This window comes from Pteronotus mesoamericanus, unplaced genomic scaffold (assembly GCF_021234165.1).
Source record: "Pteronotus mesoamericanus isolate MK-2021 breed Mesoamerican mustached bat unplaced genomic scaffold, CSHL_Meso_final contig_169, whole genome shotgun sequence".
In the NCBI taxonomy this organism is placed as follows: Eukaryota; Metazoa; Chordata; class Mammalia; order Chiroptera; family Mormoopidae; genus Pteronotus; species Pteronotus mesoamericanus.
In genome coordinates this window covers 5,814,139-5,826,594 of record NW_026555068.1, presented here as the reverse complement: position 1 = coordinate 5,826,594, position 12,456 = coordinate 5,814,139, and the positions used below count along the sequence as shown (strand labels likewise).

At 36.7% G+C, this 12,456-nt stretch overlaps 1 protein-coding gene across 1 annotated transcript in view; it reads right to left on the bottom strand.

Annotated features, from left to right (window-relative positions):
• Positions 1-9,064: 9,064 nt before the first annotated feature.
• Positions 9,065-12,456, bottom strand: part of ZMAT4 (zinc finger matrin-type 4) — a 217,311-nt gene continuing 213,919 nt past the window's right edge. Inside the window, exon 5 of the mRNA XM_054565983.1 lies at positions 9,065-9,165. Coding sequence (XP_054421958.1) covers positions 9,065-9,165 — 101 coding nt within the window. The remainder of the gene's footprint in view (positions 9,166-12,456) is intronic.

Genomic DNA, 12,456 nt, shown 5'->3' with positions numbered 1-12,456 from the left:
GGGAAAATTTCAAGTACTGTCTAAGCACTTCAGTGATTTTTTTTTTGTTCTCAAAACTCAATCCTCATCAGCCAGTCTTGGTAAGCATTTTTATAATCTGTTATACTTTACTAATGTGAGGACTAAGCCGCAGGGCTGTCTTTAAATAACATACTCAAGGTCACACATTTAGTAGAAAATAGAGCTGTGATTGAACTCCGATGGTCTCATTCCAAAACCACTTTCCTGCACTGACTCCTCAATAACCTTTCCATGATGGCCCCTGACCAGACATAATTTCTTCTTCTTCTGAATTCTAGCAGCATTTTGTACCTCTTATACTTACTATATTCTATGTTGATTTTAACAATTATTACTCAACTACTTGCTGCATCCCCTCAACTAGATATAGACTTCTTGAGGGGTGTAATTACCTCTGTATTTCCTTCTGTTGTCCCCACAGCCTATTTTTAATGCCTCATATTAGGTGCTCAATAGATTTTGGTTGTAGCACTGAATGGTGTGAAGGGCTAACTTGTCCAGTCACTCACACCACCACCTCACCAACACTATGAAAATCTCAGCCCCAATGGACCCACTCACTCCTCTCCTCAGCCTGAAAAAGAGATGATAGAGAGCTGAACTCAGTAACACAACCAAGGGCATGTTTTCCTTCCCATCTTATCTCCTCCCCTCAACTTTCCCAACAAAATCAACCTACATGAAGAGAAATTTTTTACTTATTTAATTCAATTCCTTGGCATTATGTGCTCCATGATCATTTTTAAGAGAATAGACAAATTCTGGCCAAAGTCAATATTCTACTGGTTTGGTTGGAGTAGAAGTCAATGGCAGCTAAATATAGTTTACAAATAAACATACTCTAATTTCTAATGAATTTTGGTGAAATGTGTGGGAAGGGGTCACAGCAACTTAGAGAAGATCCAGAATGAGTGCAAGTCGGGATGCCTGCACTGTTCAGGTCTCCTTTAGAACCTTCCTGACTCTCTCTTACCTACCCCTGTTGGCCTGAGAAGTCACCAGAGTTTGTGATCTGGTATTAATAGAATGGAATAAAGTTAAAATAAGCTTCTTTCTCTACTTTTTCCTTATACAAATAGCTTCATCCTTTTTCTTCCAAGTGATAGCATTTGGGAAGTTCCTAGCCTTTCATTTAAGGCAGAATAAAGGCCTCCTGACACTTCTTCTCTCACACAACTCAATTAAAGGGTTGATCAACTCTGGGCCACCCAGCAGTAGAGAAGTAAACACTAAAGAAGAATTATTTTATAGCCAATCTTCTGCCAGCTGAAAAATATAAAACAGTTAAAGAAGCTAAATATCAAAGTCATAAAATAAGAGAAAGTTAGAATTGATAGAGACCTTGACTACCCCATATTACAGCTCCCTCAGGTTTCAAATGAAGACACGGAAGCTCAGTGAGGGGGCATGATTTGTTCAAGCCCCACAAGGAAAGAAAGAACTACTGATACCTGCCATAATATTAATGAATCCCCAAAACACTATGTTGGGCAAAAGAAGTCAGAAAGAGAAGAATACATACTATATTATTTTAGTAAGTACAGGCAAAATTAAGCTATGGTGACAAAAATCAAAAAGTGTTTGCCTAGGGTGTGGTTTTGGCTGAAAAGGGGCACAAGAGAACTTTTGATGGTTGTGAATTCTATGTCTTAATTGGGCTGGTAATTACATGATGTAAAAAGTGTTAAAACCCATTAGACTGTATACCTGTAATCTATGCATTTTATTGTAGGTAAATTGCACCTCAATAGGTGGATTTTCAAATAATGTTTTTGTGAGAAACAGGGCCTTACGCTGGGGCCCTGGCTGTCCCCCTACCGGGCAAGCCTATGGGGCCCCATTACCCTTCTTCCCATCTTTTCTCTCTTGATGCACTTTTCAGAGCCACGTCAGGTTGGTGATTGGTCCTGGATGACTATCTGAAGCACCATGACAAAGAATATGAGAGGTTTCAATGGGGTCTACAGTTAAATCTGGGACATTAAATCAACAGCTCAGAACTACTCTGGAGACAGCCATGACTCATGCAAATTTCAAGCAAGACAAAATAATGATTACAAGTCCCCCAAGAAGGACGTGGGTAGGAAATGAGCGAGCTGAGAAATATTAGGTGTCAGCAGTAATTCTAAAAGTGATATGAAAAAATGAAGGTGCTCCCCATTTAGTTCATTCCAAGCCCGCAAAAGACCTAATCTATTCACATACTATAATTATAATGTATTCCTAGGTACGGTATATATAGAAAAAGCATGCAAGTGAGACTGTGTGAAAAATAGAGCTGTTAGAATTTCTTGTGCATTAGTACTATATATAGAGAGTTATATAGTTTTATTTTGTTTTTCTGTCTTCTCTGGTATTCTTCTCTCTGCAGGCTACTGTCTCTCTCATTTGAGAAGTTTGATTCTGTTTCATCAGAGACCTTCCTCATAAAAGGGAGGGCTCTTGACAACAGTGGACCAGAATGTTCTATTAAAAACAGGGCTAAAAAGAGAACGCCCTTTGACCCACGAGCCTTGTCACACCCTCACCTCTGTGCTGCAGCAGGTGCCATATTCACAGGATATAGGACTACCCTACAACTAGAAAGATTTGGTGATACTCCATAATCTCTGTTCCCTAGAAGAGCTATTTTGCACTGCCAGAATCATAGGATAGGACAAGCAGAACAGTTGTATTGGGCTCTCAATATTATTCTTTATTCTGGGTCTTTACTAGCAGCTTACAAACAATTATCAACTAAAGGGAAATAACCTGACACTCTTTGGGAAAGGACAGCTCTACTTTCAACATTGTCTTATTTCCTGCTCATCTCGGAAATTTACTGAACTTTTATACTTTTCAGAAAAGAAAATTTTCTCATGAAAAAATATACCACGATGTCAAAATCCCAACTCCTCTGGTGATTGAAATTCTTGATTAATGCAAGTAAAGCACATTGAAAATTCCACAAGTGATATCTACATTTTTAGCCTTTGAAAAATTCTGTGCATTAATTTGTTGTTTGCTTGTTTCCAAAGATAATATCTTCTTGGGGTTTAAGCAACTTTTATTTATTATAATAAAAAAAGTTCTTAATAGTTGGCCTATCTTGCAACTATCTTACTTATTATTGTGTACCCCTCAGATAACTAACCACTGTCCTGAATGCAGGAATATTTAAAGCAAATATATTCCACCTCTGAAAACTAGTCTAAACATCCACTCAATCACTTCACAAGTAAATTAAGATATTGGAAAACTGAACAATGTAAACGCTTTGTCTGGAGAATTCATCTAGTTGAAATAAAAACTGCAGAAAAACCAATAGAGATTACTATTTAAGGCTTACCATCAAAGGAAAAAGCAAATTTAGAAGTTGCTGTTAAGTTCTGGTCAATCTGATTTATTCCCTTAGACACTTGTGTCTCATTCTCAACCAACTAAAATATTAACGTAAGTAATGACAGCTTTTATATCCTTTATTCTAGGTAGTATACTGACTGTCCTAAAGCTTGAAGTATTCCCCAATCTCAAATTTAAGTACATTACATGGGAATTGTTCATTAGTCTATGGTATATACTCATCTGAGTTAAAATTTCATTTTAATCATTTGTACTAATTGACAGACTAGCTCCCCTGGAAACACTGAAAAATCTACTAATAGGCAATTGCTTTAGATGTCAGTGTGATCACTTGCATTTCTAAAACTTTAATCTCATTAGCTGCTTAATATTTCTCTTGTTATTTAACAATGGAGGAAAATCTGACTGCCATTTGCTATTTATGACATTTGCAAAAAAGAAAAAAAAAACCCGTATTGCTACTAGTAATAAATTCAGTAGTAACTTCATTCAAAACAATTTTGTTAGATTGTATTGTGACAGCTGTCATTATCAGTGTGCATTTTTCAAAAAAACTCAGCAAAATTGGTGAATTTTTGTGTAGCCCTTTTAATATTGAAGATGGGAGAACATATGCAACATTTTTGGCATATTATGCTTTATTATTTCAAGAAAGGTAAAAATGCAACACAAATGCAGAGTTGTGCAGTGTATGGAGAAGGTGCTGAGACTGATCAAACATTTCAAAAGTGGTTTGTGAAGTTTCATGCCAGAGATTTCTCACTGGATGATGTTCCATGGTTGGGTAGACCAGTTGAAGTTGATAGCTATCAAATCGAGACATTAGTTGAGAACAATCAACATTATACCACATGGGAGATAGCGAACATACTCAATATATCCAAGTCAATAAAGTTATTAATGAAAATTAAAAAATGTGTCTTTTACTTTACAGAAAAAACTAAACAGACTTCTTTGGCCAACCTAATACTTTCGAAGCATTTTAACGTGTTGCTGGACTCCACTTGAACAGGTGTTCCACAACACATATCAGTGGTGGCATCATCACCATCATCATTGTCTCCTTCATCAGCGTCATCACCACTGTCATCGTTATTGGGATAGGCACAATAAGTGGTCCAGGAATATATGGCTGAAGAGATACTTATGGAATAAGTCAAGTAGGTTTTACACTGTATTAATTTCCTAGGGCTGCCCTAAAAACAAAAAAATTAAAAAAACAAACAAAAACAGAACTACAAACTGCATAGCTTAAAACAACAGAAGTTTATCCCCTTATAGTTCTAGAGAACAGAAGTCTAAAATCAAGGTTTCAGCAGGGCCTACCCTCAAAAAGTTCTGGAAGAGAATCATTCCTTGCCTTTTCCAACCCTGCTGGTTTATGGTGTCCTTGGTTTGTGGAAAAATAACCACAATCTCTGTCTGTGTCTTCCCACGGCCTTCTTTGTGTATCCAAATCTCCCTTCCCTCTTCCTCATAACAACACTAGGCATTGGATTTAGGGCCACACTAAATCTGGAATAATTCCATCTTGAGATTCTTTACTGTTTATATCTGTGAAGACCCTACACGAATAACATCACATTCTGAGGTTCTGGGTGGACATAATACTGGGGGCGCATTGCTAGCTCCAATAAAATGAAAAAAAAACCTAATTGGGGACCTATTTTAAGATGAATTTTAAGGCTAAATTCAGAATTAGAAGGAAAGCATCCAGGCTCATGAGAAAGGCATGAAAAGTGAATGCACATCTATCATGTTCTTGTCATCACTATTCACTTATCTGTAAGGGAACTGAGACTCAAAGGAGACTTGTCAGTGCCCAAGATGACTCAGTGGCAAACTTATATTAGAATAAAATCTGCTGATTTAAAATTCAGTGCTTGTTCTACTACATGATTTAACAATCTTCACTCATCTCAACACTTTTTCTAGAAATTATTTGTAAAAATATAAATAAAGGAACTTGAAAATTGCTGACACCTTAATACTTGTGTTGTTTTAATTGGTCAGATTAGAGTAGTTAAGACCATTTGGCTGACTTGCATTTTCAGCTCTGATGGGGTCATTGGTATAACACTAACCTTTTACCTGAAAACAAAATAAAAGCTGGGTAACGTTTAAAGAAAACAGTTTGGAATCTTTCAAGAGTTGGTACAGCCTATGTTGGTACACATTATGGAAAGTATTACTGGTCAAAAAGGACATTTCATGATGACAAAAAGTGATAAGAATGTCAATTTAGTAGGAATACCTAAAAACAACCTAAATTGGTAGGTATCTACTAACATACCTTTATTATATGCTTTAAAATAAATAAAATTAAGAGGTCACTTAGGCAAATGCATACTTAGAGTTGGAAGTTTTTAACTACTTCTGTTTCTCATAACTATCATAAGCGGATAAAAAGTCAGTAAGGGCACAGAAAATTTGAACAAGGTTGAGAAACCCAGCATAATCGATATACAGAATCATTTACCCAATTACTGAAAAAGGTACTTCAAAAACTAGTGAATGTAGGATATTACCAAACTTGACCATATGCCTGCATCACAGGGAAAGTCAACACAAACTTCAAGGGATTGAATTTTTTTAGAGTATGTCTTCTGACTGCAGTAGAATCAGGCAAAAATGAATCACAAAAGACATAAATAGAAAAATCTCCCAAATATTCTAAGTTAACCATGAGTAAAATAAGAAACCACAGTAAAAATTAGAAAATATGTTTAACTAAATAATGATTAAAATATTACATATTAAAAGTCATGAGATACAAAAAATATGACTTGCAGAATATAGCTAAAACAATGTGTGGTGGCACATTGAGAGCCTGAAGTGCATGTATTAGAAAAACAAAAACACTTAAAAATAAATAACCTATTTTTTTGATGTTAACAAACTAGGGGAGGAAATGCATTAAATTGAATGAAAGTAGAAAGAAGGAAATAATTTTTAAATGGTAAAAAATAACTACACACAGAGAAATCAACAAACCCCAAAATTAATTAATCAAAAATGTAATAAATATTGATAAGTTTCTAACAAAAATGATCAATAAATAAGGAAAGAGAGAGACATAAATAAACAAAATCAGGAGTGAAAAATATCCTACAGACATTAAAAATAAAATTAGGGGATATAATGAACAACTATTTACCAATATATTTTAAAATGTAAATTCATTGAACAAATGAGCAAATTCATTGAAAAACAACTTATTAAAACTGATCCAAGAAAAAATAGAAAATATGAATAGTGCTCTAGTAAAGAAATTAAAATTTTAGTAAAGGTCCAGGTGGCTACATCAATGGGTTCTTCCTAATATTTAAGAAATAACATCAATTTACCAAAAACTCCATCAGGGATTAGAAATAGAGGGAAGATCTCTCAATTTATTTAATGAAGCCAGCATAAGTTTTGATACTGAATCTGACAAAGATACTACGAAAAATTATGGAACAATGTCACACACACAAAAATCTAAATTTGGTATAGGGCAGATGAAACAGGCATGTGGGTCAAGGCTATTACGGTTGTTTTCTTCACATTTCCCTCATTTTACTCCTCAGGAGGAGAGCGACCTTGTGCTTTTAAGGTAGAAAAGAGCTGTGTTTATTGGAAAGAAGGCAGTCCCGTAGGAAAGGTTCCCTTCTGAAGTCATGTTATTTATTAAATCCCACCAGGGAAGGATGCCCTTCTTCAAAACCCATCAGTGCGCTCTGTATTGGCAGTCCTCTGACCCAAGCCTGTGTGTCATAACTGAGTGAAATGGAAGGAGCAGAAGCACAGGCCAGACACTGTGAGTCTGTCCCGGCTCTGCCATTTGTTGACAAGGTGACGTTGGGTAAGCTTCTTTGTCAACCTGAGCCTTAGTGTTTTTATATAAAATATGGGTTAATAGTATTTCTCTCAAGGTAGGTAAGTGCATTAAATGAGATAGCAGGTGTGAGAATGCCTAGCACAGACTCTGGCACATGAAGCTTTATGTGCACGCATAGAGAGACAGATTTTCCTGAAGCTGAAGATACTGTCTGTACTAGTTATTTACATGACTCTCCACTTAAGGTCACTATTGTCTACCTTTTTATGTTTCAAATATATATTATAATACATTAATATTATCTATATTGAGCAATAAATACATTCCTCTAAAAGATTACCATTTATTGTTGTAGCTACTTGTATCTGTGTGTACATCACATGCAGATTATTAGAATGCATAGGGTGCCTCTTAGGATATACTGTTTAGAGAGACGATGATCAGATTACTTGGAGAGGGAGGGGTGCAGCAGTGTCCAATAATCCATGGGGGCATTCTAGGTACCATAACAAATCAGAGGAAATCTTCTTTTTGCTGAATTACCATGATAAAAGTGCTCTGGGGTGGATCAGAGTAAAGCAAGTCATGAAAGTGGTTTTGACTCATGAGACAGTATAATATGGATGAAAAGACTGAGAATCAGTAACCAACACTGGACTTACATTTCCTCACCTATGCAAGACCCCCTGGGACTTACATCTTTAAAATATCTATGCAAAGACACTTCCTTTCCTGGAATTCACATTCCTCATACTCCTGCATGGAAAATTGTCACTCATAGTTTAAAATTAGACATTCATTTAATCAAAAATGCTTATGAATCTCTTACTACACATGAAGCACTATGCTAGGCACTGGGGTTCTGATGGTGAGCAGAATCAGAATGTGATCTCATCCTTATGGGCTCAGCCACTACGCCATTGTCCCCGTGCAGCTTGCCCCGTTGGCCCCTTCCCTAGAACTCAAAGCTCTGGGTGTCCACATGGTATTAGAGAATAACCTACATCTTCACAAGGCAGCCTGGCAGGCAGCTCCTCGAAGGCCAGGCCTGGGCCAACTCATCTTTCATTTGCTAGTATACACCTCGGAGCTGACACGTAGTAGAGCTCAGTAAATGTGTGTTGAAGAAATCATTCATTATTTATGAAGCCTTGGTACCATCAAATCTGTTAAATGATTCTGCTAATAAATATGGGAGAAATGAAAACAATTGCACTCAGGAAAATTACATATTTTTAAGACATTCCTTGGTTTCTTTTCCTATTTTGTTAGATTTTATTAGCAGTCTTAGCAGCTACTTTTAAAATTCCTACAAAGCTAATGTCATTTACTTTTAAAGAGATAAGAACTATAAGTGTAGGTAAATATGCCTGATTGGCCTTTTCAGGTTTAAAATCATGAGAATTTTTTTTATATAATGAAATAAGCTTCCATTTACTTGGAAATAGTTACATACATGAATGATTTAATACATCATAAAATTTTTTAGGTTTTCATGCTAGTTAACAATTTTCATCTAGAAATGGCAGAAGATGTTCCTAGAATTTGACATAACAATGCCAAAGTCTGGCACATCCTCCAAGTAGAGATGACATTGTTTATTTAAAAACACCTGGCATAGATATAAGAAGTTCCTGAAGTTTACAAAAATGTGCTGAACTGTCCTTGAAAAATGAAAAAAGAAAGCTTGTCATTACTCGTGCCACAAAAGGAGGATATTTTTGCTGCTAGAGGCTTCTGCAGCAAAAATATCAAGGGAACTTTGGAGATAAAGAGATGTAGTTTCCATCTATTTATTTGGAAATAATTAAAATGTTTAGCCTTTAATTATCATCTAAAAATCACATATGAAATAACTGAAGAGTGAAAGTTTGAAAGTACCTACTTGGTTTGATGTTTAGATCCTTTCAGGTGGGCATGATACTGTTCTATTGAGTTTAGAGAGACACTGCAGATGGTACACCTGTAAGTGCGCCTCAGACCTGTGGACAACAGACAGACCCAATTAGCCGCATGCTTGTCTTCAAGCCCCTGCATGAATCCTAGAATCTCCAGAAGTTCAGGCTCAGAGTATCTTACAGGTTATCTGGTCCACCCCACCAACAACACTTCCTTCCCTCCTTCCAGAGCCCAGTCAACAGGTCTCATAGAAGAAGTATTATAACTGGGAATATGCTAGAGGCTGCCTGCTTCACTTATGTATGCCTGACATTATTAGAACATATGTTATTGATGTAAAATGTTTCTGGAAATTCTATAACCCAAGCGAAAAAGCAGCCTACTTTTTCTCAAGGCAGCTAGACATGGAAAGCTGTCATATCCACATGAAACTTGAGACTCCAGAGAAAGCCTGTCTCAATTCCTCTTCCACCACTACTCTGATGGCAGAATCAGAAAACGGCATACATATCATTCATTTGGGCTCTTCTTCCAAGACCATCTTATAAAATGTAAACACTCAGAAGGGTCCTATATTAATCTAATTCACATGAAAGCTTACTTTCTACCAAAGAATTTTTTAAGTTATCTATTCATTTGTTTATTCATTTAATTTGTTCATTAATAGAGTATCAACTTTGGACCAGGCACTGGGTCCAATATGAGTAAGTTGCTCTTTATTTCAAGGAATTTAGTAAAAACCTGACTCCTTTATAATATTGACTCTCTAGAGTCAAACATGTTAGAAAGCAGCTTTAACCAAATAACTTTAAACATTTCCCACAGCTTGGGGACCTGCAAATGAACACACTCCTTCTGCTGGTGTGTCCCATTGGAGAAGAGACAAAAGTAAACTCAGAGTCAAGAGCTGAAACTTCAGATTAAAATTCTGACTTCAACTATTTCTGGTTGTGTGATCTAGGGGAAGTCACATAATTTCTCCCTTCATCTGCAAGATGAAAACAAGACCATCCGCACCACAAGGCTGTTGTAAGAATTAAGTCAATAAGATATATTAAAATTCCTAGCAAGAGAGAGTTGTTTTTATTAATTTTGCTCCAAAATGCAATGTCTTACTTCTGATTTCTTATACAATTGTGGGGGAAACAGAGTGAGATAAATCATGTATGAGAGCATGTCTGACACGTAACAAGAAACCAACATAAATAAGCTATTATTACAATTTCAAAGAGATATTAAAATGGAAGGCTTTCTGTCCTAATGTCCCAGATGAAGCCTTAAGCTGGAGCCCTAAGACATAGATGTTAACATAGATGTAACTATACCCACACTACTAAAGGGAATATGAGAGACCCAATTCAGGGCATCCAAAGGAAGTGATCAAGAACCAATTTCCAACCACGAGTTGATCATTCACCTCCAGTCTAAAAAAGAGATAGAAAAAAGAAAGAGGTTGAGAAATTCTTAAAGGGAGCTATGCAGTACTGTCAATTTTACTACCCCCCTCAATGTGAGATGGGGGGTAGTTCTCTCTCACCTGTAACCTATGGGAGAAGGGTTCAATGAACTACCCAGAAAGCTTGAGGCATACCTGCTTGTACTTGGGAAACAGCTTGTTGGACACTTTAAACCACCTGTAAGATCCAAAGCTCTAGAGACTGTGGCTATTAGCTACTCTGATGGTAAAGTAAGAAAGGTAGCAGGATTGGGCACAGCCTGTATTCACAGAGCTTGTCAGAGCATAAGCTATATGAGAGCTCCCATCGACCATGTGTGTACCATGCATGAGAGGAGCTGGTTAGTGCTGTCTTAGGTTAGAGTTGGGGGCAATAAGATCTCAAAAGAAAGATGCTAGAAGTGTTCAGCTGGAAATCTAGAGAGTTGACATAACCCCAAAGGAAATACTTAGCTCAGATCAAGTAATCCTGAGTTCCTGAATAAGCGATGAAATCCTTCCATGAGAAGTCAGTTGGCAACCCCTGCCAAGCCAGGCAAGATCGATGCCAGCTTAGTACATGTATCTATCAAGTAAACCTTAATCCCATTTGCCTTTCTCATTTGACACACTGAATCCCTCAGCCCTGAAGAAACCTGAGGCTAACCGCCAAGGTAAAGAAAGAAGAAAAGCAAAAGCTCCAGGCAGAGAAAAAGAGAGCCTACCTACCACACTCAATTCCCACAGCAAACAAGCAGCCCAAGCAGAACTGAGCTAAGGAAGGGAACAAGTAACTTTTAATAAAGTTAGAAGATAATTAAAAATATTTTTCTGTCCTGGATATATTAATTAATGTCAGAGAACTCTTCTGTATCTAGAAATAAGAGTAAAAACATCTTTACTGCTGAAAAGTGAGTGAAAATTCATTCTCCAATTTTTATCCAAGAGTTAGGAAAAAAATTAACCTCACAGACAATTTGAAAGGGCAGTGGAGGGTAAGAGTAAGGTTACGTTCTGATTATATCTAATGTGTTTCACTGATTGTTGTAGAATTGCTCTTATGTCCATAATGTGACAAAGAACAGAATTTCGAGGAGACTGTCAAATTTTTATGGCCCAACGCATGTTTCAGAAAAATCTGTTTGATGTGTTATATGATAAGTTGGACTGACCAGCATAAAGACTGGCTTGTTGTTTTAGTTTCAATCATGTAATTGGACACTGATATCCCTAGCTGTTCAATTAAGAGTGAATTCAGTTATATTCAGTTATAGTAAAAAAAAAAAAAAATGAAACCACAGATCTCTAGGACCCTCTTAGGAAGCAATCCAAGGGACTCAAAATTTCCAGAAAGACTAGTGATTCTGAGATGAAATAGGCAACTGTTGACTCTCCATTCCCTCAAGTAATGACTCTCCCAAACTTCTGAGGGTGGATACAGACTCTAGTGATGATGCAAAAATGTAGATTCCTAGGCACAACTTCTGGAGATTCTGATTCTATAAGCTTTGGAATGGGGCCTGGGAATACACAAGAAGTTTCCAACTTGTAACCCCAACCCCCAACATACACACACACTTTATAAAGTCCTGCCCCATAGACTCATATGCCTTTTGATAACTTGAATTTGTCAGAACAATAGTGGGTCTTTAAAAAAACATTATTCCATAAAAAAGAGCTGTGCTTACATCGCTTTTGCATTTCACAGGTGTGTGTGATTCAGAAAGATTACCATAGACCCCAAACCCAGAGGCTGTACGTTATCACAACGACCATGCTTATGAGTTGTTTGAATCCTTATCTCCTCTTTTATGCATTGAATCAGAATATGAAAACCAGCTTCAGGCCTTTCTCCCTCTGCAGTTCTCCATCAATCTTGTCATAATAAATGATAACTACCTTTTATATGGGTCCTCTTCAGACTTCAGACCAATCAAAG